The 24,865-nt window shown below is 40.7% G+C and overlaps 1 protein-coding gene across 20 annotated transcripts in view; it reads left to right on the top strand.

Annotated features, from left to right (window-relative positions):
- Positions 1 to 24,865, top strand: part of GPHN (gephyrin) — a 234,953-nt gene that overhangs the window by 128,527 nt on the left and 81,561 nt on the right. For 12 of the 20 annotated variants that reach the window (XM_053385629.1, XM_053385600.1, XM_053385619.1 and 9 more), the window contains 3 exons: positions 12,644 to 12,916; positions 14,725 to 14,832; positions 23,502 to 23,636. In XM_053385629.1, the coding sequence (XP_053241604.1) occupies positions 12,644 to 12,916; positions 14,725 to 14,832; positions 23,502 to 23,636 (516 nt within the window). The remainder of the gene's footprint in view (positions 1 to 12,643; positions 12,917 to 14,724; positions 14,833 to 23,501; positions 23,637 to 24,865) is intronic. The other 8 variants (XM_053385637.1, XM_053385662.1, XM_053385698.1 and 5 more) reach the window with 1 other exon arrangement.

The raw sequence follows: 24,865 nt of genomic DNA, 5'->3' as shown, positions 1-24,865 counted from the left end.
ACAAACGTCCATCAATCAATCTACTATCAGCCTGGAGATCTCACGTCTGAGGCTCTTAATTCTCTCTCAGTTCCTCTCTGCCGGTTTTTTTGATAGTCCTTGGTTTTAAACACCAAATCTCGGAGAAGCATTAGTCCACTAGGGTCCATGTTTCTTCCAGCCAGACCTCCATACTTAAAAGTGGAGCCTGAATCTTGTTTCTTACTCCTTTCAAGTCCAAATGTCCCCAAAGCTCCAACTTCCACCTTAATCAAATTTGTAATCCTTGGGTCTTCCGATCTCCACATAAGGAGATCCCTCCATTCTTCAGTCTCCAATTCAGACCAAATTTTCACCATCAAATTCTTATTTTCCTTTGTAACCATCATGTCAGGCCTCTGGCCCTCCTCTCTTTTCTGTAACATTACATCCCCTCCTTCCTTTTCCTCAGGAACAACATATATCTCTTTCTTCACACTCTCAGAACTCTCCAGTTTCTCTTCTTGTCCAGCTGCATGGGCTTACTGAGTCAATTCCTTATCAAATTCAATGGATTTGTTTACTGTTAAGTCCAGAGTTGCAACATTTATAGCCAAAACATCAATTTGGCCTTGTAACTTTCCCAAGAGAGAGAACACTCTGTCCAATTCAGCCTGAATTTCCCCTCTTTCAGCCATTCTTGTAATGTCCCAAAATCCCCTCTAGAGGGATTTTGGTTACTTAGTATTCCTTCCAGTTCAAAGCCAAAAGTCAAATTAGTTTGTATCAGTTCTTCTTTATTTTCAACAAAGTATAGTCAAATTATAACAAATATAGCCAGCAGAAGCAGCAGAAACAAAGTTCTCTTTTTCCGTCTTGACAGCTAATTTGACAGCTGTCAAACTCTTCAATGTCTTTTCAACAGGCTCTCTCGTGGATCACTCCCGGGTCCGGGGGGAGGTGGCACTTCAGCTCCCAAAATTAGCTCTTATCCTCCAGTAAAATTTATTCTAGTGCCAAATCGTGAAATTAATGTCTTTTACCCAATATTAAAAGAAAGAATTCTCTCGACCTTAGTTAGCAGGTCCCTGCTTTAAGTTGTTTACAAGGCGGGGAGGCGGACTTCCTGTTTACGCCTTCCCCGATCGTGCCTAATTCACAAAAGAAAAATTTCCTTAGAAATCCAATTTCCGTAGTACTCACGGGTTGTTATTTTAGAGTCCAAATCACAAGAAGAAGTCAGCGCTCTCCGGCCATGGCAGCGCGGCTTCACTCCACAGGAGAAGCAGTCGACTCTCAGCACCGCGCCGCTCACCCCACCCCCCGTTCCGAAGCCTTTAAAAAGGGTCCTTCGCAGGTCGGGGGGCGCAAATGGTGCCCGCCGAGTCACCAGGTTCACAGGCTTCACCGCCTGTGATTTTTAAGGGTCCCCGCGTCGCCGCAGCGGTAAGACCCTAATCCTGTGGAGCCGATTCCCTCCGGAGCTTGGAGGGAATCTGCCATTAGCCGATGGCGCTAACCCGGAAGTCCCTTAAGCCACAGTTTATATGTCAGCAAGTGTTCTGTTCAGCTGAAAATGTAAGAGGAGGGAGCATATATTCATGGTGCAGCAAACTCCCTCAATAAATTTTGAAGCAAGGTAACATGAGCTGGTTTAGGGTGCTTTAAAACTTTGAATCTTCCTGTCAGTAACACTTGAGAGATCTGAGATTCTTTTATGTGGTAGCTTTCACTAATATCCAGCAGTAAGGACTCTTAACAAAGTGAGATGAAAAACCTGTGATCCCCTTATACCTCAACCAGAGTAAGTATGACCCACACTGGAAACAAAACAAAATTTTATGTGTGAACAATTGTCACTTTTATGCCACCATACCATTGAGTCTATAAACACCTGAGAAGTTATAAGATATTAGGATAGTGGTTAGATAATTGTTTAACTTTTAAAAGTTTGTATATAGCTATAGTAGAAATCAATTGCTCTAAGACTTGGAATTAGAAAATAATATTTATTTATTTCACTGTCAAAAAAATATGTGGCAGTCTCCCTAAATCAAGTTGGCTACATTTAAGAAAATTACTTTTTTATCTGTTGCCTTTGTTCTAAACCATTGGTGATATAAAGTATTTATTTTTCACAAGCTACTATAATAAGATATGTGAGCTTGAGTAGAGAAAATACAATAGAAGACCAAGAAACATTCAATGAAGTAAACTGGATAAGAAAATTTATCAAATTGTAACCAGTATATGTTAAAAGTTTTGGCCACAGTTTCACTCAGAAGGGAAGTAGAAGTATTGTAAAGATGTTGTACAGTTTAATGCCTCTCTTTTTGATTTTGTATGTAATGCATATGTAATATACAAATGTACCTATTTGTTGGCAAATGTGTTCAGTAACTGGAAGCCCCTTTAGATTTTGCCGGTTTTATAATGAAACCGATCCTTTCATTGAATGGAGCCTGGCAATTCAGTGGAAGGGTCATCTTGTGCAGCAAAATGAAAGCTAGTTATGTCTTCCAGAGATCTTTCAACAGCATAAATTGTTTCCCTTTTGATTTGTTTATCCATCTTCACTCACGCTGAGGGGAGGTATTTATTTATTTATTTATTTACGGCTATTAGCCCATAAAATATGTACAAACATAAAAACACAGAGACATAAAAACCGATATATCCGACAACAGAAGGTGAACACCACGATGCAAGGGTGGGTCATTGAGCAGAGCCAAATGACAGCTTGGGGCCAGGAGAGCTCCAAGGGACGGATCACAGAAAAAGGAAAACTGAAGACAAAATCCGACATGCACTCTCATCATAACAGTCCGATTAGTTTTGATGTTGTTGTTGTTTTTTGGTGGTTTTTGAGTGTGAGATAACCGCATTCAGGAATCTCGCCACCTGCAGAGTTACAGAAGGATCTGTATCCTGCAAAAGCAGTGCGGCGTGTGACTCAACAGGCCTGCCAACCAAGCGCAGTAAAGCAGGACCCAGGAATTTAGTCCTGGCTATGCTATGTAGGGGACAGTTGAACATTATATGTGAAAGAGATTCAACAGTTTCCCCGTCACACACGCATAGCGGAGACACCAAACCCTTGGAAAATCTGTGGCTCAGCAGGTTCGATGGAAGGACATTGAACCTTGCACGAATAAATGCAAGTCGGTGTGGTACTGATGAAAGAGATGACATGTATGATGGAAGGCCAAGTGGTGCGGTTATTCCGTGATACCTGGGGGAGCAGACACCCCCACCCCTGGCGAGGTTGTGTTGATTTTCAATGTCCGCTAATCTTTGCTCAATAAGGCTTTTGGCTGCTGAGGGGAGGTAGAGGACAGCATTCTCTCTCCCTGAAATGTCTGTAAACATTTCCTCTTTGGAAATCATATTCTGACTCTTTACTTCAACTTACACTCTGAGTTATTATTTGTATATAATTAATTAGATGAGTTTATAGTATTGCTGTGGATGACTATCTAGAATTTTTACCTCAGTAAATGATATCACTCATTTGGTTGCCCACAGACCCCTCATTATTATTTGTTCAGAGTGCAAGTTGCCATATCAGATTTTTCAGCATTCTTTTATGTCTTGAAGTGACAGCACTTCTAATTTATAGACAGCTTTGTGGGAGGGAGGTGTGATGGAATATATATATATGTAGCCAGCCAAACTGCATGGAGTACCTCTTCCATTGGGAAGTTCATTTCATTATTATTATTTTTACCACCTTCCTACGTTGCTGTACACAAGGCAGAAATGCGAAAATATTCAACAAACGCTATACATCCTATGCAAATAAGTCATAATGAAAAATATGACTATAAACTCCTCAGAAACCCATTTCATTTTTGTCCATATCAGTTGTGAGTCCAGAATGAAAGGGAAATGTGCATGGATTCCACGAGAAGACCTCAGTGCCAAAAACTCTAAGGCCATGTTGAAAGATCCCTCCCTCTACTCTAAATGGGTTAGTACATAAGAAGGCCAAGTTTCAGAGGCAAAGTTTATTTAGAACCATTGCAGAAGGAATCTAAAAAGATGAGAGAGCAACAAAAAACAAAAGGCCAATTCCTACAAGTAATGAGAAATGAGTGCTGGAGCAATGAAGGAAATATTGTCACTTTCTAGAAAACAGTCACCTTACTGGAGGGAAGCAGGCACATCAGACATTGAGGTTATACTATTGGTATGAAGAGGAGAGTTAGAGGGTGGGGGTGCTTTCCTAGTGAAGAAGTTCATGATCCATTATAAATAGTTCATCTGTTTTCCAGAAAATAACATAATTGGCCCCATTATTCTGATAAGTGGCATTGTTGCGAACGCTGCGGGTTGCGCGTTTTCGGGTTGCGGACCGCGATGAACCCGGAAGTACCGGAACGGGTTACTTCCGGGTTTCGGCGCTCATGCATGTGTAGAAGCGCAAAATGACGTCATGCGCAGAAGCGCTGAATCATGTCACACGCATGCACAGAGGCGGCACTGCGGGTTGCGAACATGCCTCCTGCACAGATCACGTTTGCAACCCAAGGTATGACTGTATATGTTTAATTGTTAGAGTGATAAATCTGGTCACAGTCATGTGGATACTTTTCTTCCACCCACTAACTCATAACAATATCACAATTTATATAACTTACCCTTTTTCAGATAGGAGTTTGTATATATTGGTGTCTTTCCATTGATGGAAGGCTTCCAGTTGAGCCTTTTATCAGCAAAACTTGGTTCAAGGGAATCTTCAGACATTCCCTTTGCAGACTCCAACAGCACTTTCTGTACTGTTTTAGAGCAGTTTTTCGGTTGTTTGGGTATGTGCCAAAGATCAATTTGATCCCTGTTCGACTAACAGAAGGCTCTCCTAAAACAAGTAGCTTTACTGTCAATGGAGTTCTCATATGGTTCTTTAGAGTGTTTAAATTTCTTTTTGCTTTCTAAAATCTCTATATCTTTTGTAATTTTAAGCATTTCTTTTTTGATATAGGAAGGCAGTTGTGATATAATATGACCTCTAGCGACAACTTTGTTTCCCAGATTATTGCTTTTGATAATGCTACATTATGTAACCTACAGAAAGTGTTTTCAGTTATTCACATTTTCCGGTTCTATAAATATCCAATAGAGGTGTCTCTGTTATATCACAATACCCAGTCTCTTCATCTGAGGGTTTAGAGCAGGCTTCCTCAAACTTGGCCCTCCAGATATTTTGAGACTACAGTTCCCATCATCCCTGACCACTGGTTCTGCTACCTAGGGATTATGGGAGTTGTAGGCCAAAAAACATCTGGAAGGCCGAGTTTGAGGAAGCCTGGTTTAGAGGATCGTATCTCTTCTTCAGGAGCCTGTCTTCAGTAGAGATCCTTTTATGAGTATGGAGAAATTCTACTCATATATCATGTGATGGTAAAAATTCCAACAGTAGCTTCTTTAATAAATTTGTATCCTGTAATTAAAATTGATTTTAATCTGCTAGACCTGAAGTGAATTGTTGGCTCTTTCAGTCGTAAGAGTTCAATTAGGCTTAGGGTTAGATCAAGTCTACACACTGGCAATTTGTCTTTAAAAACTGCATCCAGCAGCTCAGGTGAATGACTAATGTAGCATGTAGTTAGATGTTAAGACTTAGAGGTTTGGTTCCCTTATACCCACTAGAAAAACTCTGGTGCCTCAAGGGAATTTTCCCCTTGTTCATTTGAAGTGGGTGTTAAAACTCTTTGAGTTAATAGCCATATGTTCTCCAGGCCTTTTTACAGCAAAGGCTTGGATTGATTCTAAATTATGTACAAATATTATCTGACTAGTAAATTTAAAAATAAATACATAAATTATAATTTCAGTATATGCAGGTCAGATGAGTTTGAATACATTTTGCTTTATGTTTTGTATTGTCCTTTATCTAACTTACCAAGGGATAGATCTCTGTCTTCTTTTCATAATTTCATGGAAGGTCAATAAAATTAATTTAAAGTTACATGATTGCTGACTGTAAACAGATTTGTTAACTATAGTGTAGCTTTATAAGTGCCAGCTGTAAGAAAGTAAAGTTTTTTCTACCTAAAGCAGTGTTGACTGGCAACAGAATTTTTGATTTAGAAGATTAGGGGAACATTTTAAGTTTAAGTTTTTACAGTTTGCACCTTTGAAAATGTATAAGCTAACCTCCTCCTGTATTAATTTTTTGTTGAAATATATTTTGTCTTGTGATGTATATTGTAATGGCTATTTGGTATAAACAATAAAAATCTGATATGGTGTTTACTTGCAGCTTATGCTTTGAGATGTATAATATCTTAAGTTTCATTTTTCATGCTTGTTAGGTAAATACTCTAAAGCAAGTTTCTCATTTTCATATCACTAAATATATTATGTTGGGCTTTTATTTTTTTCTGATCTTCAGGATGATAATGGGTGAGTGTGCTACACCTTGAGTGTCAGGCAAACTGTTGCTGAAGATTTCATAGAGTTAATAAACATTTTGGAGAGAGGAATAAAGTTTCTGCCTAGTCTTGTTTCCAGATTGATTGTTTTAGTTATTAAAACTATATTACAATTTAGTCCAAGTATAGGGTCTCTTAGGAGTTAGGGTTAGAAATGCAAGGACTGCATTTCTGAAAGTGATTGGTGCTTTATAAATGTTTCAATGTGATCTACACCTATCTCCATAAAGCATTTAGGTCAGTGAGTTGCATGAAGGGATACAACTTCAAGGAAACAACTTTTAAAGTTTAACTTTTTTATGGGAAGTCTGCATCTTCCACCTGGCATGTCAGCTCACTATTTTTCCATTTTTGAGACTGCACATAAACCACAAAAAAGAAAAGTTATGCTTGACTGAAACTGATATCCTTCAAGTGTTTCTGTACACAATGATATGATCACCCCATCTTGTTCCCACAAGCTCTTCACATGGCCATCTCTGACTCCTCAAAAGATTCCATCAACAATGTCTCCAGAAAATTTTACACATCACATAGGAAGACAGGTGAACTAATGTCAGTGTACTGGAAGAAGCAAAGATCAGTGTCAAAGCAATAATTCTTTAACATCAACTTTATTGGACTGGTCATGTTGTTTGGATGCCTGATTATCGTCTTCCAAAGCAACTACTCTATTCCCAACTTAAGAATGGAAAGTGAAATACCAGGGGACAACGAAAGATGTATAAAGACGCTCTCAAGGCAAATCTTTAAAAACGTTGTATAAGCTCTGATAACTGGGAAACACTGGCCTGCGAGCACTCCAATTGGAGAACAGCCTTTACCAAAGGTTTCATGGACTTTGAAGAAGCCGGAACTCAGGGTGAAAAGGAGAAACAAGCTAAGAGGAAGGTAAAGGTAAAGGGACCCCTGACCATTAGGTCCAGTCGCGGACGACTCTGGGGTTGCAGCGCTCATCTTGCTTTATTGGCCAAGGGAGCTGACATACAGCTTCCGGGTCATGTGGCCAGCATGACTAAGCCGCTTCTGGCAAACCAGAGCAGTGCACGGAAACACCGTTTACCTTCCTGCTAGAGCGGTACCTATTTATCTACTTGCACTTTGACATGCTTTCAAACTGCTAGATTGGCAGGAGCAGGGACCAAGCAACGGGAGCTCACCCCGTCATGGGGATTCAAACTGCCGACCTTCTGATTGGCAAGCCCTAGGCTCTTTGGTTTAACCCACAGTGCCACCCGCGTCCAAGAGGAGGGTACGTTTGGCAAATCCTCACTGTGATCAAATCCTACCTGGAAACCAATGTCCACACTGTGGAAGGATGTAGGGCTCCAGAAATGGCCTCCACAGTCACTTACGGACTTGCTGTTAAGACCTTGTTCATGTAAGACAATCTTACTCAGCCAAAGAAGAAAAAGAAGAAATCTGTACCTAAATAGAACAAAACCTTGGAAAACTAAAGCTCAGAAAAATAGAGTTAAGTGGAAGTTCCTAAGTTATATACATAACTTGAGGGGCAGGCAAACACCTTTCTGCTTGGTTCTCCTTCTCTTTTAGCAGTTTCAAAACAGTGTTGTAGAGAACTCTAGAGCTCTGGAAGATTTTTTTCAATTTTCCTTTTTGTGTATTGTTATTTTCAAGTCACCATCTCACCTTTCTTCAGACAAATTCACTTGAGGTACAGCACAGCTTCTTCAAATGGTGCCCTGTTTGGAGGGGAAGGGTCTCATCATAGCTGTCACAAATGATGGCTTCTGTGTTTGGAAGACTCCTGTGTGCATTGCCTAAATTTACAAAACCAGCTTGTTGAAATCAAGCTTCAAATCCCTCTTGGAAAATGGAGTGGCCCTGTCAATGCAGAAGTTGGTCATCCCTCGCTTTTCTGTTCAGATGTTCTTTGTGCTTATTTCCCTCCTGTAACATTAGAACTCCAGCAACACCCTATGAAATTAATTGGGAGTAGATTTAAGATGGACAAAAGATAATATTTCACATCACACAATTAGTTTGTAAACTGCCACAAGATGTGGAAATGGCCATTATCTTAGATGGCTTTTAAAGATTAGACAAATTATGAAGAAAAAGTCTATAGATGGCTATCAGTCAGGATGCTGGATTAGATCTAATTTTGTCTGGTCTAGCAAAGCAGGGCTAGAATATATGTAACTGAGTGCTTCGTTGACACAAGTAAATGGAATCAAAGATGAATACAGTGGTACCACTGGTTACAAACTTAATTCGTTCTGGAGGTCCGTTCTTAACCTGAAACTGTTCTTAACCCGAGGTACCACTTTAGCTAATGGGGCCTCCTGCCCCACCACCAACACACAATTTATGTTCTCATCCTGAGGTAAAGTTCTTAACCCGAGGTACTACTTCCAAGTTAGCGGAGTCTGTAACCCAGCATATTTGTAACCTGAGGTACCACTGTAGATTATTTTAAGTGCCCCCTTCTTAACCAGTTTTTCTTCACTTCTTTTTCCAGTCAGACTTCTGGAAACTTGAGATGAGGAAGAGAAGGTATAAAGGCTTGGAATAGATCTGCTTTACAAACTAGGAAGAAGGGGGATGTATTTGAAGTATTTGAGGTGTGCAGGTAGATGGGTAGGACAACGGGCCAATTATGTTCTATGAAAAATAGACCACAAGGGCCATCGAGTCCAACCCCCTGCCAAGCAGGAAACACCATCAGAGCACTCCTGACATATGGTTGTCAAGCCTCTGCTTAAAGACCTCCAAAGAAGGAGACTCCACCACACTCCTTGGCAGCAAATTCCACTGTCGAACAGCTCTTACTGTCAGGAAGTTCTTCCTCATGTTTAGGTGGAATCTTCTTTCTTGTAGTTTGGATCCATTGCTCCGTGTCCGCTTCTCTGGAGCAGCAGAAAACAACCTTTCTCCCTCCTCTATGTGACATCCTTTTATATATTTGAACATGGCTATCATATCACCCCTTAACCCCCTCTTCTCCAGGCTAAACATGCCCAGCTCCCTTAGCCGTTCCTCATAAGGCATCGTTTCCAGGCCTTTGACCATTTTGGTTGCCCTCCTCTGGACACGTTCTAGTTTGTCAGTGTCCTTCTTGAACTGTGGTGCCCAGAACTGGACACAGTACTCCAGGTGAGGTCTGACCAGAGCAGAATACAGTGGCGCTATTACTTCCCTTGATCTAGATGCTATACTCCTATTGATGCAGCCCAGAATTGCATTGGCTTTTTTAGTTGCCGCGTCACACTGTTGGCTCATGTCAAGTTTGTGGTCAACCAAGACTCCTAGATCCTTTTCACATGTACTGCTCTCAAGCCAGGTGTCACCCATCTTGTATTTGTGCCTCTCATTTTTTTTGCCCAAGTGCAATACTTTACATTTCTCATCTGGCCCTGGAGACTTGAATACATCTAAACTAGCCAAGTATTCTTGTACTATCTCCTTAGTTATTCTGGGCTGTGTTTCCTCTGCTGAATCATTTGCTCCAAATTCTTCAGGTCGGGCATTGTTTTCTTTATCGGAGAAGACTGAGGCAAAGAAGATAGACATATAAGAACAGTCAGGCAGAGTACAATGACTTAGTAAGGCAAGGCACGTGGATAAGAGGAAAGGGCAGAATTGCATAAAGCAAAAACAGTATGCTGGCACACAAAAAGGAACAGCAAACAAGAGCTGTGCTGTATCAGTCAGAAATTACCCTTATGCACCATTGAAAACTGGTAAACTTTAAATTTTAGTAAGTGGACACTCTACAGCAAACTTTATTTAGATCCTTTTTAATTTCCTCCTCCTAACTTACTGAACATAAGAAGAGCCTGCTGGATTAGGCCAGTGGCCCATCTAGTCTAGCACCCTCTTTTCTCATAGTGGCCAACCAGATGCATGTGGGAAGCATGCAATCAGTACCTGATTACAACAGTAACTAGGGATGGCCTGTTCCCATTTTGCCACCCCACCCTGAAGCCTTGCTTAGTGGGGATCATCTGGCAGCTTCCAACGACATTTTGCCAGAAGCTGCAATCTCTTCTCCAGAGGCAGCAAGAGCGGGCAGGGTGCCTGCAGAGGCACTGCTCTGTGGAATTTCACTGTCCAAGCCAGCTGCCTCAGTCCACCTCACGGTTGGGCCAGCCCTACCAGTAACTGGTATTCAGAAGCATACTGCCTCCAACCTCCATGCCTTTACCTCAATGAATTTGTCTAATCCTCTTTTAAAGTCAACCAAGTTGGTGGCTATCACTGCCTCTTGTGGGAGAGAATGCCATAGTTTAACTATGCATTGTGTACTTTCTTTTGCCTGTCTTAATTCTTCCAGTATTTAGCATCATTGGATTTCCACGAGTTTTGGTCTTATGAGGGAGAAAAGCCTTTCTCTATCCACTTGCTCCACACCATGCATAATTTTATACACCTCTATCATGTGTCCACTTACTCGCCTTTTCTCTAAATTAAAAATCCCCAAATGTTGTAACCTTTCCACCATCAGCTTTATCATTTTGTTTGCCCTTTTCTGAACTTTTCCAACAGTAGAATAACTTGGAATAGAAACTACCAAGATGCATAGAAAATAAGCATAACAAGTACAATAAGTTGAGTATTACCAAGGCAGAGTCCAAACACTTTCATACTGACAATCAAACATCATCTATTCGTTCCTTTAAATTTGGGCTGCATAATTTTATTCTTATGTGGTCTACCAATGAGTGCTAAATTTCAAAAGGAAGTTTACACAAATGGCTTGAATCAGAGTATTGGAAGGACTGCTTTAAGTATGCAATTGCCATCAGAGGCCTTTTTCTAGGCTTCTCCTGGGAGGTTGTCTGGAATTGTTTTTTCTGCTACCATCACCTGCTATTTACTCCAGTTGCTTTATCTGACGTTTTGTTGCCAGTTTTAGTGCCACAGTTGTACAAGTCCCAGGTTCAGTCTCCTCCATCTTCAGTTCTTGTTTTTCTTTAAGGATCCCAGGTAGTACTGTTGAGCTTGCTGAACCATTGGTCTGACGTGGTATAAGTCAACATCATATGTTCTGTCTTAGAAGGATAAAAACAAACACCAAGCAATAACAATCATCTAAATGATTGTCCTTGCCAGTGGTTAAGTCAGAATAATACCATCTGTGGGATCCAAAGAGAAACATATGTTATGTGGTTGATGAAAGCAGACTTCCTCAGCCCATTCTCCCACCAGCATCTCCCAGAAAGGGTACTGAGGATTAGGGACCACTGCTGAATGGAGTGGTTTTGACCAGGGGAACTGAAGGGGAAATCAGGCAGAAGTAACTTCCACCAGCAGGAACTCCACTCCTGAAAGTTGCCTCTGCCTGATTGCCAGAGTTCTCTTATACTGTACTGCAGCACATTAAAGAGAGTCCCTAAACCATTAGGAAGCCTTGGAGGAAGTATCAGCTGAAGGAGAAGAGGCAGGGAAGTCTGATTTCACTGCCACATTGAGTTCTTTTTTTCTCTCTGAATCCAGTTCTATTTATTCTGAAAGTCTTCTAGTGTGATCTTAAGATATATAAAAGCATTCCTTTATCCAGTTTGATATATGTATGGACAAAATTGGACTGTGTCTACTAGTGTAAAGAAAGTTGGATTTGGACTGAGTCCAAGTCCTGCCTGATGGGATTGAGGGCATGCCTTTGAGCAAATCATACCTTCTCAGCCACTGTTTGCTTTGTATTAAATTAGAAAATATGTGCTTACCCCACATGAATGTTGTTACGTGGGCAAAACCAAGAAAAATGCTAGGTGTTGTGAATTGTGAGAAGGTACATTAAATGTTAAAATCAAAAGGACACCTCTAGAAAAGTGAATGGGTCTGTATAATGAATCACAGAAGAAAGATGATAGTGTTATTGCTAGGTTCAGTACTAAGTGCTATTTATTTTAATATTGCTGAAATAATTCAACACTTTGTTTCATGGAAAAACCCCCAACCCTACCACTTTTTGAAATAGTGTTGTATAATATTTATATTTCTAGAATTTCTTCAGCCACAGAATTATAATTTTCTACAGCCCATTAGGACAAAAGGAAATGAAAAGCCTTTTAACTGTGACATACACATTATAAAGTAAAACAGAAAATTAAGAAGTCTGCAACTTTAGTGAATTTGAATATCAAATCAATATAATATCAAATCAATAGCGTGCCCCTAAAAACAACATACATATCAGATCACTAGTCAACTTAATATTAGAACTGCTCAATAGCTATTATCATTTATAGGTAAGTGTTCATTGTCATTTTTCTCATTGTGCACAGGAATGCTTTCAGTTTATACTGCCAGCCCTACCTCATGCCATTGACCTTTTGCGGGATGCCATTGTAAAAGTAAAAGAGGTGCATGATGAACTTGAAGATCTACCTTCACCACCACCACCTCTTTCTCCACCTCCAACCATCAGCCCACACAAGCAGACAGAAGACAAAGGTGTACAGTGTGAGGAAGAGGAGGAAGAGAAAAAAGATAGTGGAGTTGCTTCAACAGAGGATAGTTCCTCCTCACATATAACTGCTGCAGCCATTGCAGCTAAGGTGAGTTAAGGTTCTGTGCAAAGCGGCACACTGGTTTCTATCTCAGGTACTTTCCCTGAACAGCTAGTTACTTTTCAGGAATGCATTTAATTTGTGTCAGTCTAGAGTTACAGACATAAGAGGTCTTTCCATTTTAATCACATATTTTTAAGTTTTCTCTGTATAGCATTTTCCTCCCCCCCCCCAATTGCATGAAGTACAGTGGCATAGATCTCACGATAACATAGCACAAGAGGAAAGCATTTATGCTTAAACAAAGAAGGGTCACCCATTTCTGTTAGTTTTCCTCTCTGACTACACCATCCATGCAACATTGAATGCTATGCCAGGGCTCCCTCCATTGTCAGAAGCAGTGGGCTCAAGATGCTTCAGTGAAGGAAGCAGGAATGTCCTGTTTCATGGGCACTTTTTGCTCTTAGGAGCCATTGGTCTTTAATTCAAAACCATGAGCCATGGTAGGTGAAAGAACCTAGTAATTACTTGAGAAATGTCATTTTCTGATATGAAAATGAAGCCCTTGTAGAATCACTGTGTGCGTGTGCGCGCGCGCGCACACACACACACACACACAGAGAGAGAGAGAGAGAGAGAGAGCACCTGTTTACCAAGAAATCTGGAGACTGGATTGAGTGATGGGGCTCTCTATGTGCAGCTGCAGCAGTCCACCTTGGTGCTCTTCCACGTCTCTGGATTCAGATGGGCCCTAAGAAGTTCAGGCCAAGCTTCTCGATATCAAGATTCATTTTTTAAAAATCAATGGAAGCTAAATAGGCACAAATGGTATATCTATCTGTCTCTGTGAAGAATTTGTTTTTGCTAGATTAAACATGCTTATTCAATTGGGATATCGGTAATAGATAGCCTGACTCAAGCTTAAGAGAGATTCAAGTCCTAGCAAGGTAGAGTTGAAACCTGGAATGGAGGTCCAGATGTCTGCATCATGCCTTATACAATGCCTGAAACCCCTCATTTTATGAATTGAGCCCTGAATATCAGCATTCTTGTAGTTCAGGGATCATGTCTTCAAATGATCTCAATACAATATTTCCCCCCATGTATAAAGCTGTTTTCTTTAAATGTGTATATCAGATTGTGTGAGCATGATCCAGATAGTCATTTGTGACCAGTGGAAGCTGAATTTTAAACAATAGTTCATAATATTACATGGAATTGTGCCATTGCCACCCCAGTCACAGTGATCTGGATGGTTTTTGTCCACCCACAGTATTGGGTGAGGAAAGTCCTGATGCAGCAACTGTTAGGCAGTGCACACAGCTCTTTTAAAAGCAGCACAAGTAAAGGGCATTGCACATTGCAGCCTTGTTACCACAGCGATGGGGAAGCAAATGTGCTCACTGAAAGTCCTGGGCACCCCACAAAAGCTTAGGAGCCTCTTGTGAGCCTGTGTTGCTTTCAACATTTTATGTTGCAGATTGGCATGGGATGCCAAGGAAGAGGTGACTAAACAAGTGATGGAGGAATCGGGTGCTCTTCAGTCTGCTTCCTTCCATAGCTGTTGCCAATTGGGCAGCAGAATAAGACTGTTGCCAATTGGGCAGCCGACCCAGGCATTGGATATTGGGCAACTTCCTACACCCTTGGTGTGCCCTCCTCCAAGTTACTGTGGTTATGTTATCCATTTGCTCTTTTAAAAGCAGAAAAATACCTGAGATCTAAACTAGTTGTGCTCATTAAGCAACTTGTATTCAGGTATTCCATGTTTTCATCCTTGTTCCTCTATGTCACTGCTTGTTTAGTTTCATGTTTTGCTGTCACTGTATTCATAGTTATTATGTATTGTACATTAGAAGCATCCATCCTACACCAGTTCTGCTGTTATCATGGCAAAAGGTGAACATCCCATTCCTGGTCTCATCTGTTATTCCCATCACGCATCAGGCAGTGCAGGAAAACCGGTAAGACACACCTACCAGAGGGTTTTGCATGAATATCTGCAGACATTCTGCCTGCCTCCTCCACTCTGTATAAGGAGGAGACACAGCTGTTCGTTTATTCCCACTATCACAGTGTTGTGTTCTGAGCAAACATGAACTAAATTGTTATTCAATACACTCTTATCAAGTATATAGAGTTTAAGATCATTTATTTTAGATGTGAAGCATTAATTGTAAAATATTGGTTGCTCCCAGATAGAAGCTTTTTGGTTTGGTTTAAAGACCTGCTGGCAATTTGATCAGCAATGAAAACTGCCTCAGACATTTTTTACTTTCTGTATTTCTGTTACTGCAACGCTCAAAGGTTCCTTCAATTCTATAGAGCATTGGTGGCTGCATCTGGGCTTCAAATTGCTTGGCCTTGGATGACAGCCAGATATTTCTGGTATCCATCACTAGCACTTTTCTACCACTTATTCATCCTAATCCTAATCCAGTTCTTGTTGGTTTTGCTTGACTCAGAAAGTGAAAACTGAACAGATAGTATCTAAATTGTCTTTTGTATGTGTGTCAGTTCCCCCTCCTAAGTGAGCAGTACATTGTGGTTTAAAGAGAATATTAATATAGCCAGTTAGTCAGCCATCAAATCATTTTGTCACGGCAAATAATTGCTCCCTCAGCATACAATTGGAATCTGGACAATAACCTCCTTCTGACTCTGAAAAACGGTATCTGACTGACTGTGTTAGAAAGCTGAGGTTAATAGAATCAGTAAAGATTCTATAATTGAACTTAAAACACCATTGTTTGTGTCCTACTAACTGTGTCAGCAAAAATGAATGTCCTCATCTCTGTTGCCCCTATGTGCATAGAGATGTGGAAGACATGGGAGAAGGAACAACAGAGTGGGGATCTCCTTCCCTTTGACCTTCACCTTCCCACTTACAACATAACTGTTGCATTTTAAAACCATAGTTAGCCACTTTGAGGACTCTGGTTGAAAAGTGGAATATAAACCTACAAAATAAATAAACTCTCAGAGGGGCAGAGGGAAGGGCACAGATCTCTTTCACTTCCTGCTCATTGGCAAGATATTGATGGAGGGAGCGGAGAAACAGGAGAAAGAAGGAGACTTTCCATCTCCCAATTTTAACTCTCAGAGGCCTCTGTGTACAAGAACAGAGTCTCCCTTCTTCAACCTCTCCCAAGAAAATATTTCCTCGCAGTGGATATGCAGCAGTCATTTTGCTGCACTTTCTGCAAGGATAAAGTTAGCTGGAATGATTACCATGGTAACGACAAATGTGATTATCCTTTTCTTTTACCTGCATGCTCACTCAGCCAACAAAACAAATCAAGTGCAGGTCTCTTTTGCTTCTTTTTTCCTGTGGAGACAGAGCTAATTAATTCCCTTTCAGTTAAGTAAAGATTGCTGCTCTAATCCCAGTTTTTCTAAAACTCAACACTTCAGAAATATTACCACTCTCCAAAAAATATGATGCAAGTAGCCATTTGTAGCAATTAAATTAACTTTTGTGTTTGCCGTTAAGCAAGTTGCAGGATGCAACAAGCAACAATGTACTCAGTTGTTTTCGTCTTCCTCTCTTCTCTCCTCCTCCCTATCTAATTTTCATGTACCCAGAGACAGTTTTAGGGTGGCACAAATCGTGCAGTCTCACTGGGCATCACACTGCAGGAGGCACCAAAACAATACTGTAGAATGGAGCATGAGAGGTAGGGGTGATGCCCATCTGAATTTTAGCATTGCATAGAGCACCACTGACATTTGAGTGCTTAAAGTCCACCACTGACCTACTCTTCCTTCCCCTTCTCTCCTGATCTTTGACCCCTCCTCCTTCCCATCACTCTTTGTCCTACCACTCCTGCCCTCCCCCTCTTGGTCTCTCTTTCTTACTCACCTCCACTCCTTCTCTTCCATACCTACTCTCCCACCCTCTTCTTTCGCCTTTTTTTCCCTCCATGCTTGCACCCCCCCACACACACACACCATTGTGCTTGCGCCTAGAAAAAGGAAGCATACAGGTGGAATGGGTATCCTCCAGATAGAGATATAGAAAAATCAGGTTTTTTTATTTTCAGGGTATGTGCTTTCTTCCCCAGACTCAGGTGAGATGAAAGAAGAGAGGGGACTCACAGCCCATGGAGTTGTGTCTCTACAACAGAACAGGAATGGATTGGGCTCTCCGAGGTCAAACTGCATACCCAATGGCTGCTTTTGGGGGGAGTGAGGTGGGGTGATGACAATTTACTGTGCTTAGCCAGTCTTACCACCTGAAGCAGCGACCAGGTCTTTGTTCTCAGCTGAGACAAAGCAGAAGTTGGTCTTCTCGCTTCTCTTCAATCATGAAATATTTGTGTCCAGTAAGTAGCCCACTTCCACCCCCAGTTTTGTATCCTCTGCATCTGTATGCAGACAGTTACAGATAGAGGGAAAGGACTATGATACTGACACAGAACCTTCCCAGGAAATATATGTTTGATTGTAGACTTAAAGATGACTTCATTTTATCAGAACTCCCTTTATTTAGCTAATGCTTTTCTATGAATTATTTCTACTAAACTTTCCTGAGCTACTGGTGTTGAAAAGCCATACTCAAGAGTATTTCTTATGCTGGATATCGCCCTCTGTTCCTAAAAAGGCTACCAAAGTAATTTCATTCTCGTGAACTGCAGTTTTTAATTATATAAAAAGCATTATAACATGAAAGCTATTGAGCAACATCAGCCAATTTTTGCAATATTAACAACCTCTTGTGCCATCTGGTCTTAAATTCCATACTTCTTTAAAGTTTTGTCATACACCTAGTTTATTTTTAAATTAGTGAAATTCTTCATGGTTTACTGTTGTTTTAAAGAAGATCATTAAGTAGAAATGCTAAACTGATTTGTAGCAAGAAACTCCCCCAAAATGTTCTATAGTACCATAGAGATTGTTATGGTCTAATTATGTAAAATGTGCCAGTTTCTCAGATTTAGACGACATGAGGAAAGAATCAGTATGACCTCGGTCCACTCAATTCAGCAGTTAAGTATATACTGTATGTGGATAAACCATAGCTATCAACGTGTCCCTTTTTTTAAGGGAAATTCCCTTATTCTGAATAGGATTCCTCCAAGAAAAGGGAAAAGTTGACAGCTATGGGATAAACAGCTTCAAATTTTCATAGCCTCAGAAAGAGATAACATCTTAAGGACTTTATTTTGTGGGTTAGTTTTTCTTTTATACTAATCTATGGATAATTTAGTAGCAGAAAAAATATGAAAGTACATATCCCTTCAAGTTTGTCCTAGTATCTTCAGAGTCAATTGCATGTAACAGTAGACCAAATTAATGTAATTAGGTTGCTAGCCTATGATAGCAAGAACATAAGAGGACCAGTCACTAGACGATTATGTTGTGAAATTACTGATTTTCTTTTACAATTTTCAAATTTTTATATGATGGGGTTTTCCCAATGAGCTGTAGAGCAGGGGCAGGTAGAGAAATTGATCTGACCAGCAGGTTGGATCCAGAACTGTCCTAGCCTCTGCAGGCCACTTTTGACAGGTGACTGGGAAAAGAAATATAAAAGTCTTATGTGAACCTTATCTGCTCATATGAACCAACCTGGACCCTGCAGTCATCATCTGAGACCCCTCTATATGTGCCTCCTCCATGAGAGGTTCAGAGGATGACAACATGAGAATGGGCTTCCCACTTGTGTAATGCTCTCCCCAGGGAGGCTTGCCTGACACTTCTGTTACATATCTTTAGGCACCAGGCAAAAGCATTCATCTTCTCCTAGGCCTTTGGCTGATTAAACCATCCAAGGCCTTTTAAACTGGGGTGGTATTCTTTTTGTTTGTTACTATGGTGTGTAGTTTTGTGTTTTTATATTGTAAACTGCCCTGTGATCCTCAGATGTTGTTGGCATCCGTCTGTCTCAAGAGACAATAGACTGCGCCTCTGGGACTGAAGTCAAACCACTAGAGAATTACAGCGCCTGCTGTGACTGTAGAGACCAGTAACTCATAACTGTTTCCTCCTGCATTGTGACCTATCCAGGACACAAGTGTGTGTGGAAGTCCTGGGCTGCCCAGATGACAAGACCCCACTTTCAGCCTCATTGAGCACTAAGGAAAGTGGGCTGCAGGAGTTGCCGGAAGGAGGCATGCAAGATGCCATCCAACCATCTTAGGGACTCCAGATTTGTGTAGCATTTACTCCTTAGCCTTGTCTTTTTGCAAAGATGTCCCACAACAAGTATGGATGTTTCCTTAGGGTTTACTCCCAAAACAAAGCCTTTATCATGAATGAGTATAGCCGCAAGGCAGCAGAGGTTTAGGCTCAGTGTTTTCCTTCTCCTAGATGGGCTACCTTCCTAGGTTGGCGAACCCCATCTGCCCCTCACTTCTACAACAGCATGTGCAGTCACTGCCTTCTTGACCGTTGAACCCACTATTGGTCTTGTCCACTCAGTCCGCCAGAGCTAGTATTCATATGCAGGGAAGTACTTAACTCACTGAGGGTTTGGGACCTATTGACTACCCTCACCTGATTTAGCTGGCCAGTTGAAGCTGTTTCCCGGGGACTGGCCACTGTTGCATGGTGACAGCTTCTAGGAGCCGCTGGTGAGAGCTGAGTGCGGGGTAGAGAGCAAAGGTGGACAAACTACCCCAGAAGGAGCACAATGTGTTCCCCACCAGACATACTACCCCCTCCCCTAATAACCCAACACTGGTATAGAAATATGATTGTGATGATGTGATGATGATACTGCAGGTTAGTTTTTATTTTATTTGATACTAACCTTACACTAATGGCATCATATGACTCAAATGATTAAACTTCAGCATGTGCTCCTGATTCTTGCTTTGCAGCCCCAGCTTGAATTATTTAAACCATAGCTGCAAACTTTATTGCTCAAAAGCAAGACTTTAAGCAAGGATAATCTTCCTTCAGGAGCTCCATTTGGTGCCATATTTCAAGCAGTCTGGAGCTCTTAATTTGCAGCTGTGGCTTTACCTGCCTCACATCTGATAGCATATGACATCAGTGTGTGTGTATGAGAGCAGTGTGTGTGGCTTCAGGAGAAACAGCCAAAATAAAGCCAAATTTGAGCCGTTGGCTAGAGGTTCCCCATGCATGCTCTAAAAATTATTTTGAAGTCATGCAGCTGGTGTTGCCACCATCTGCTTTTTGCAGATGGTTTTCTTCCTCAGTGCTTGTGCTAGCCATCTCACTTGTATTTACTGGGCAATAAACTTGTGACTTGAAAACTCAGTGGTACATTATCCTAGAATATATACCTTAATGGAACAGAGAGGAAGCAGTGAAGTGGAGCTGAAAAGAGAGAGGTGTGAGCAGCTTATTATCCTGGGCAGAATCACTCTACCAACTCCTGAAAAAGTGGGGAGCATATCATAAGAGAAATAGGGAAGACACCAGTTTCTTTCATGACCTAATTGACCATTTTAAAGGCTTTTATCCTAAAGTATGTCATTTGCTTCTATAGAGCAAACATCTTAGTGTGTCTTCATCTCCATTCACTTGTATTAAACGGGTGCCTTATTTTCATGCCCCAAGGCTTAAACAGTGCTTCCCTTTTGAGTGCTTCACTGTTAATTTCATAGTGCTAATTTCTTCCTCTGTTATCAGACATATTCTGCTGTTGCTGGTCACTTACTTGGCTTTCTTTCTAAACTCTCATTAATAGCCTTATTCTCAGAATAATGGCAAAACTGAAATTTGGAATTAAAAAAAACCAGTAATGGCCACATGTAGATATGATTTTAGCTTGAAATGTAAGCATTTCTACAAATATAAGTGGCAAAAATGGAATAATTCAACAAACTTATAAAAGTCTAATAGGGTTTTTTATTCTTAAGGGAAATTGAGAAAACCAGCTATGTGAGTTTACCTCTCTGAGCTGCCCAATACTGTGGAGTAGCCTAGGGAAAATGTAAAAATGTCCCCTTACTCTCTGATTTTCACAAGCATCCATAAGGAACCTGTAAAAGATTTAGTCAGCTAACTCAAAATCATTGGAATATTTCCTCAGAGAAACAGAATACTGAGAGCAAAAATAGAAGAAATAAGAAGAAATCCATTTACTAAATTCATTTTTCACTAACTTCATTTCTTTAGATATTAACATATGAATCAGAAATCCCTGGCTAAATGCATTTTGAACAATGGAATTGTTTACAAACAAAGGTGCTTTTAGGATCTGAATACTACTGGCTTGGTTCCAGCCTTGCCCGCAGCAGAATTCCACTAACTGGGTGTTCCTACAGGTGGGGGCTTTTTTCAATTATTCCTTCAGCCCACTGTGCCCCTCAAAAATATTTTCCATAAAGTGCCTTCTGGAACAGCATGGGAAGTGACACTGAGGTCTGCAGAAGGATGGAGAATTTGGCAAAAATCATGTCAATATTTCTGCATTGCAGGGGGTTGGACTAGATGACCCTAATTCCTTGGTTTATATCTCTCACCCACACCTTTCTGGCAATTGCTGTGGGGGTGCAGAAGGCAAAAATCATACAGGGGCAGTAGGGGATGGCAGCCCCCTCAATAGGTAGGGATCAGCCCCTTGTTTAAAAATATTGAGGGGGCTGAAGCCCCTTGCACCCCTATACCCGGCGCCCCTGCCCCCCTCCTCTGCCCACCAAAATTAAGAGAGAAACTGCTATTGAAGGCAGCTTTCCCTATTTCTGAACCCCTGAATTGCACAGAAAAATAAAGCACAGGCTTTCCCCACATTTCATCAGAGCATACAGATAGAAGAAGGCTCTTCCCAGCCTCATATTTGTGTAAGAAATAAAAGCAAAGTAGAAGCAGCCCAATTAGTCTTAAGTGAAACCATATCCCAGCCCATATACCAGCAATGTTCATTGCCTAGTATGGGAACCCCTGTTGCCCTTCTGAGTCCCTGACTGATCAGTATGGAGTCCATTGGTCACACCTGTTAGTCTTTCCTTTCTCCTCCAGGGACTCTGCTTCTTCCCATTGCTGTTTCATGGGAGAAGGATACCATTATCCTGTTCAAGTGGTGGGGGGAATGCTGTACTTCTGAGGCTTCATACAGAGGGACTGCTTGCTGATTTCCACAAGGGCAAGACTGTGGGCTTGTCTGCATCGGAGTTTAGTGTATTTGTAGCTGTTTGCATTTACATCTAATATGTGTAGTATATGTGATGTTATCCTCAAACAACATCAATCTCTATGCCTTCTCCCTGTAAATTTCAGTTTACCCTATATGGGGATAGTTTCATTTGGTGAAACTGAGCTCCAAACTGCTCCGTGCAAAGTCACAGACAATTTGTTTTGATGTTTTTTGGTGGGTGGATCGATCATCACTTTCGGCAGTTCCCCTTTCCATGCTCATTGCTTCCTCAGTGCTTTCATTTCTTTTCCACCTGTGCTTGTAACTATTTCTAGTGTACTCCTGAATGGAGAAAGTTGGGTGTGTGTTTTTTCTTTTGATCCCTCAGATTTTCACAAAACTGAAAAACTGCACAAGCTAATAGTATATATATATTATATATATATATAATATATATATATTCTTTTGATCCCTTCTTAAATGCTAGACCATTGCAATAGTCTAGCTTGGAGGTTCTCAGAGTACAAGTAACCATAGCCAGGAGATCCCTATTTACAAATGTCTGGTGCGTCAGCCAAAGTTGGGTATAGGTGTCACCAAGTCTCTCAAAAGTGTCAATGATGAGTCCAGAAGTACCTTCAAACTGCACATCTGCACCTTCAAGGGGAGTGCATCCTCATTAAGAACTGGTTATTCTGCCAGCTTCTGGACGTGGGAACCATCCACCCATAGCACTTCCTTTCTTTATGGATTGAGCTTCAGTTTTTTGCAAACATTCAGTCCTTTACTACCTCCAGATCCTGGTTAAGGACTTCTACTTCTTCTCCTGGTACTGATGGTACTAATTAGTACTAATATTAATGCTGGAAACTATATAATTATCATTATATTAGATTCTAAAAAGTCTATTCTATTCTAAAAGGGAGTGAAGACAGGTTGTAAATATTAAATTAAAAATTAAATTAAGAAGGGATCCCAAATGCACTGTAAAGAAATGGCTCATAAATATTTTAGAAGAGTTGAAGAACCAGAAGCTTATTGTTCAAGCTCCACTCTCAAGTTCAGCATGATGCTTCTCTACCCATTAGCTCTCCTCGGGGTAACTTCTCACTCCCTCAAAATTCTTTGGGCAACATGCTACCATTTTTCTTTAATTCATATAGAAATATACTCAGAGATGACTGGTGTCAACAAAGGGGGCTTAGAGCCCTATGAGCAAGCATTTGTGTCGGAGAGGATGCGAGCCCTAACCCCAAGACTGTCTAGTGCCCCCCACCCTGATTACCAGGAGGGAGGAAAATGATAATCTGCTCCATAGGAGCCAACTCCTAGGTGCCATGGGGGCTTCGCTCCCCCCCATGAAAGTTTTGAGGGGGCTGGGGCTCCCCAAGTTGATGGGGAGTTGTGATTTGAATGATGTGTGTGCACTGCATCATGTAATTGATTATTCAGGGTGAGGCTTACCTGGGCCCCTGCAATATTTTATTCAAGCTGGCACTATAGTCTATTTTGAATATAAATATTTTGATATTGAGCCATTTTATAATGCAGTGTGAAATTAACTAAATTTATTTTTATGCTTAGATTCCAGATTCCATCATATCTCGTGGTGTTCAGGTGCTTCCACGAGACACGGCCTCACTTAGCACTACCCCTTCAGAATCTCCTCGTGCACAGGCCACCTCTCGCCTCTCCACTGCTTCCTGCCCAACACCAAAAGTAAGTACTGTGCCTGTCCAATACTCATGGGATGTGTGATTTGTCTAGTTGATAAATGCCTTCTGCTGCTCGCATGGAAACTTACTCTGTGGAGACTGGTAAATGTGTGAAAGATAGTTCACTTGTACATGCATTGCTGTCCAAGCAATAGTGTGAAAGAAGAAAGAGGGTATGAAAGTTCTTAGACTAAATGGCTGCTGTTCTTTTGAACCACTGCCGTTAAGCCTGCAATTCTATGCAAAAGTTTCTTATATCTAAAAGTGCTTGTCTGTTCTCTATTGCAATACTAGTCATGAATCCCTTACAGTGTTTTATTCCCCCAGGAAAGTGCAGTTAACCCTGCCCCTGAATCAGTAGAACTAGACTAATAGTATGCTTTCTGCAAAAACATTTGTGACTTCTTGATCTGTGGCATTTCTCTGCCTCAGCATCATCTTAGCATATTTAAAACACTTTCAAGCCAAACAATGTTTATTTAACTTGGATACTTGCTGCCTTCTCTTTGGAAATTCTAAATTACATAGAAAGAAAGTTTTAATGCCAACCTTTTAGACTACTAGTCAGTATTTTAGGTATTATTTCAGACTGGTTTTACTTATGCAGGTGATCCAATATGTTTGGTATAACACTCAATGTGCGATATATTTGTAGCAAAGTTCGGCAACTAGCAAGAGCAGTAAATATATAATTTATTTTAGCAAGTGAATTCCTCATCTGTATTCAATTGGTACATATCATATCAAAAAGCTTTCTTTCTGACTTGTTCAATATTGCAGTGTTTAATAAAGGAAATGGTAAAAAGTAATCCATCTTATCTAATTGATTGTGGTTCCCAGATTCTTAAAATGATTGCAAGTGTCTGGCAGTTAACTTTTTTTACCGAATTTATTTATTTTGTATCAGCAAGTTATAGTAACATACCCAGCCACTGACTTATCTTTGTTTCAATGTTTTGGCATTTAATACTGATTGCATGTCTATGTTAAAACAGATTAGAGGAATTGGTGGACAATATAAAATGGGTTTCCTAAAGAATCTTGTTGGAACTTTAAATTGCACTTGAATTTGTTTCTTTCATCAGCGGGGTTCAAAATAAACTGAGACATACTTTGAAATACTATTATTGGGGGGAAACTTGGAAGTTTATTAAACTTGAGTGAACAAGATAAGTAAAAACTATAGGCTCAGTTCTTGAGGTCTGTGCCTTAATTTCTCTGTGTAGAAAAACA

This window comes from Podarcis raffonei, chromosome 1 (assembly GCF_027172205.1).
Source record: "Podarcis raffonei isolate rPodRaf1 chromosome 1, rPodRaf1.pri, whole genome shotgun sequence".
Taxonomy (NCBI): Eukaryota; Metazoa; Chordata; class Lepidosauria; order Squamata; family Lacertidae; genus Podarcis; species Podarcis raffonei.
Note: the sequence above shows the minus strand (reverse complement) of the source record. Positions and strands in the feature narration are given on the sequence as shown.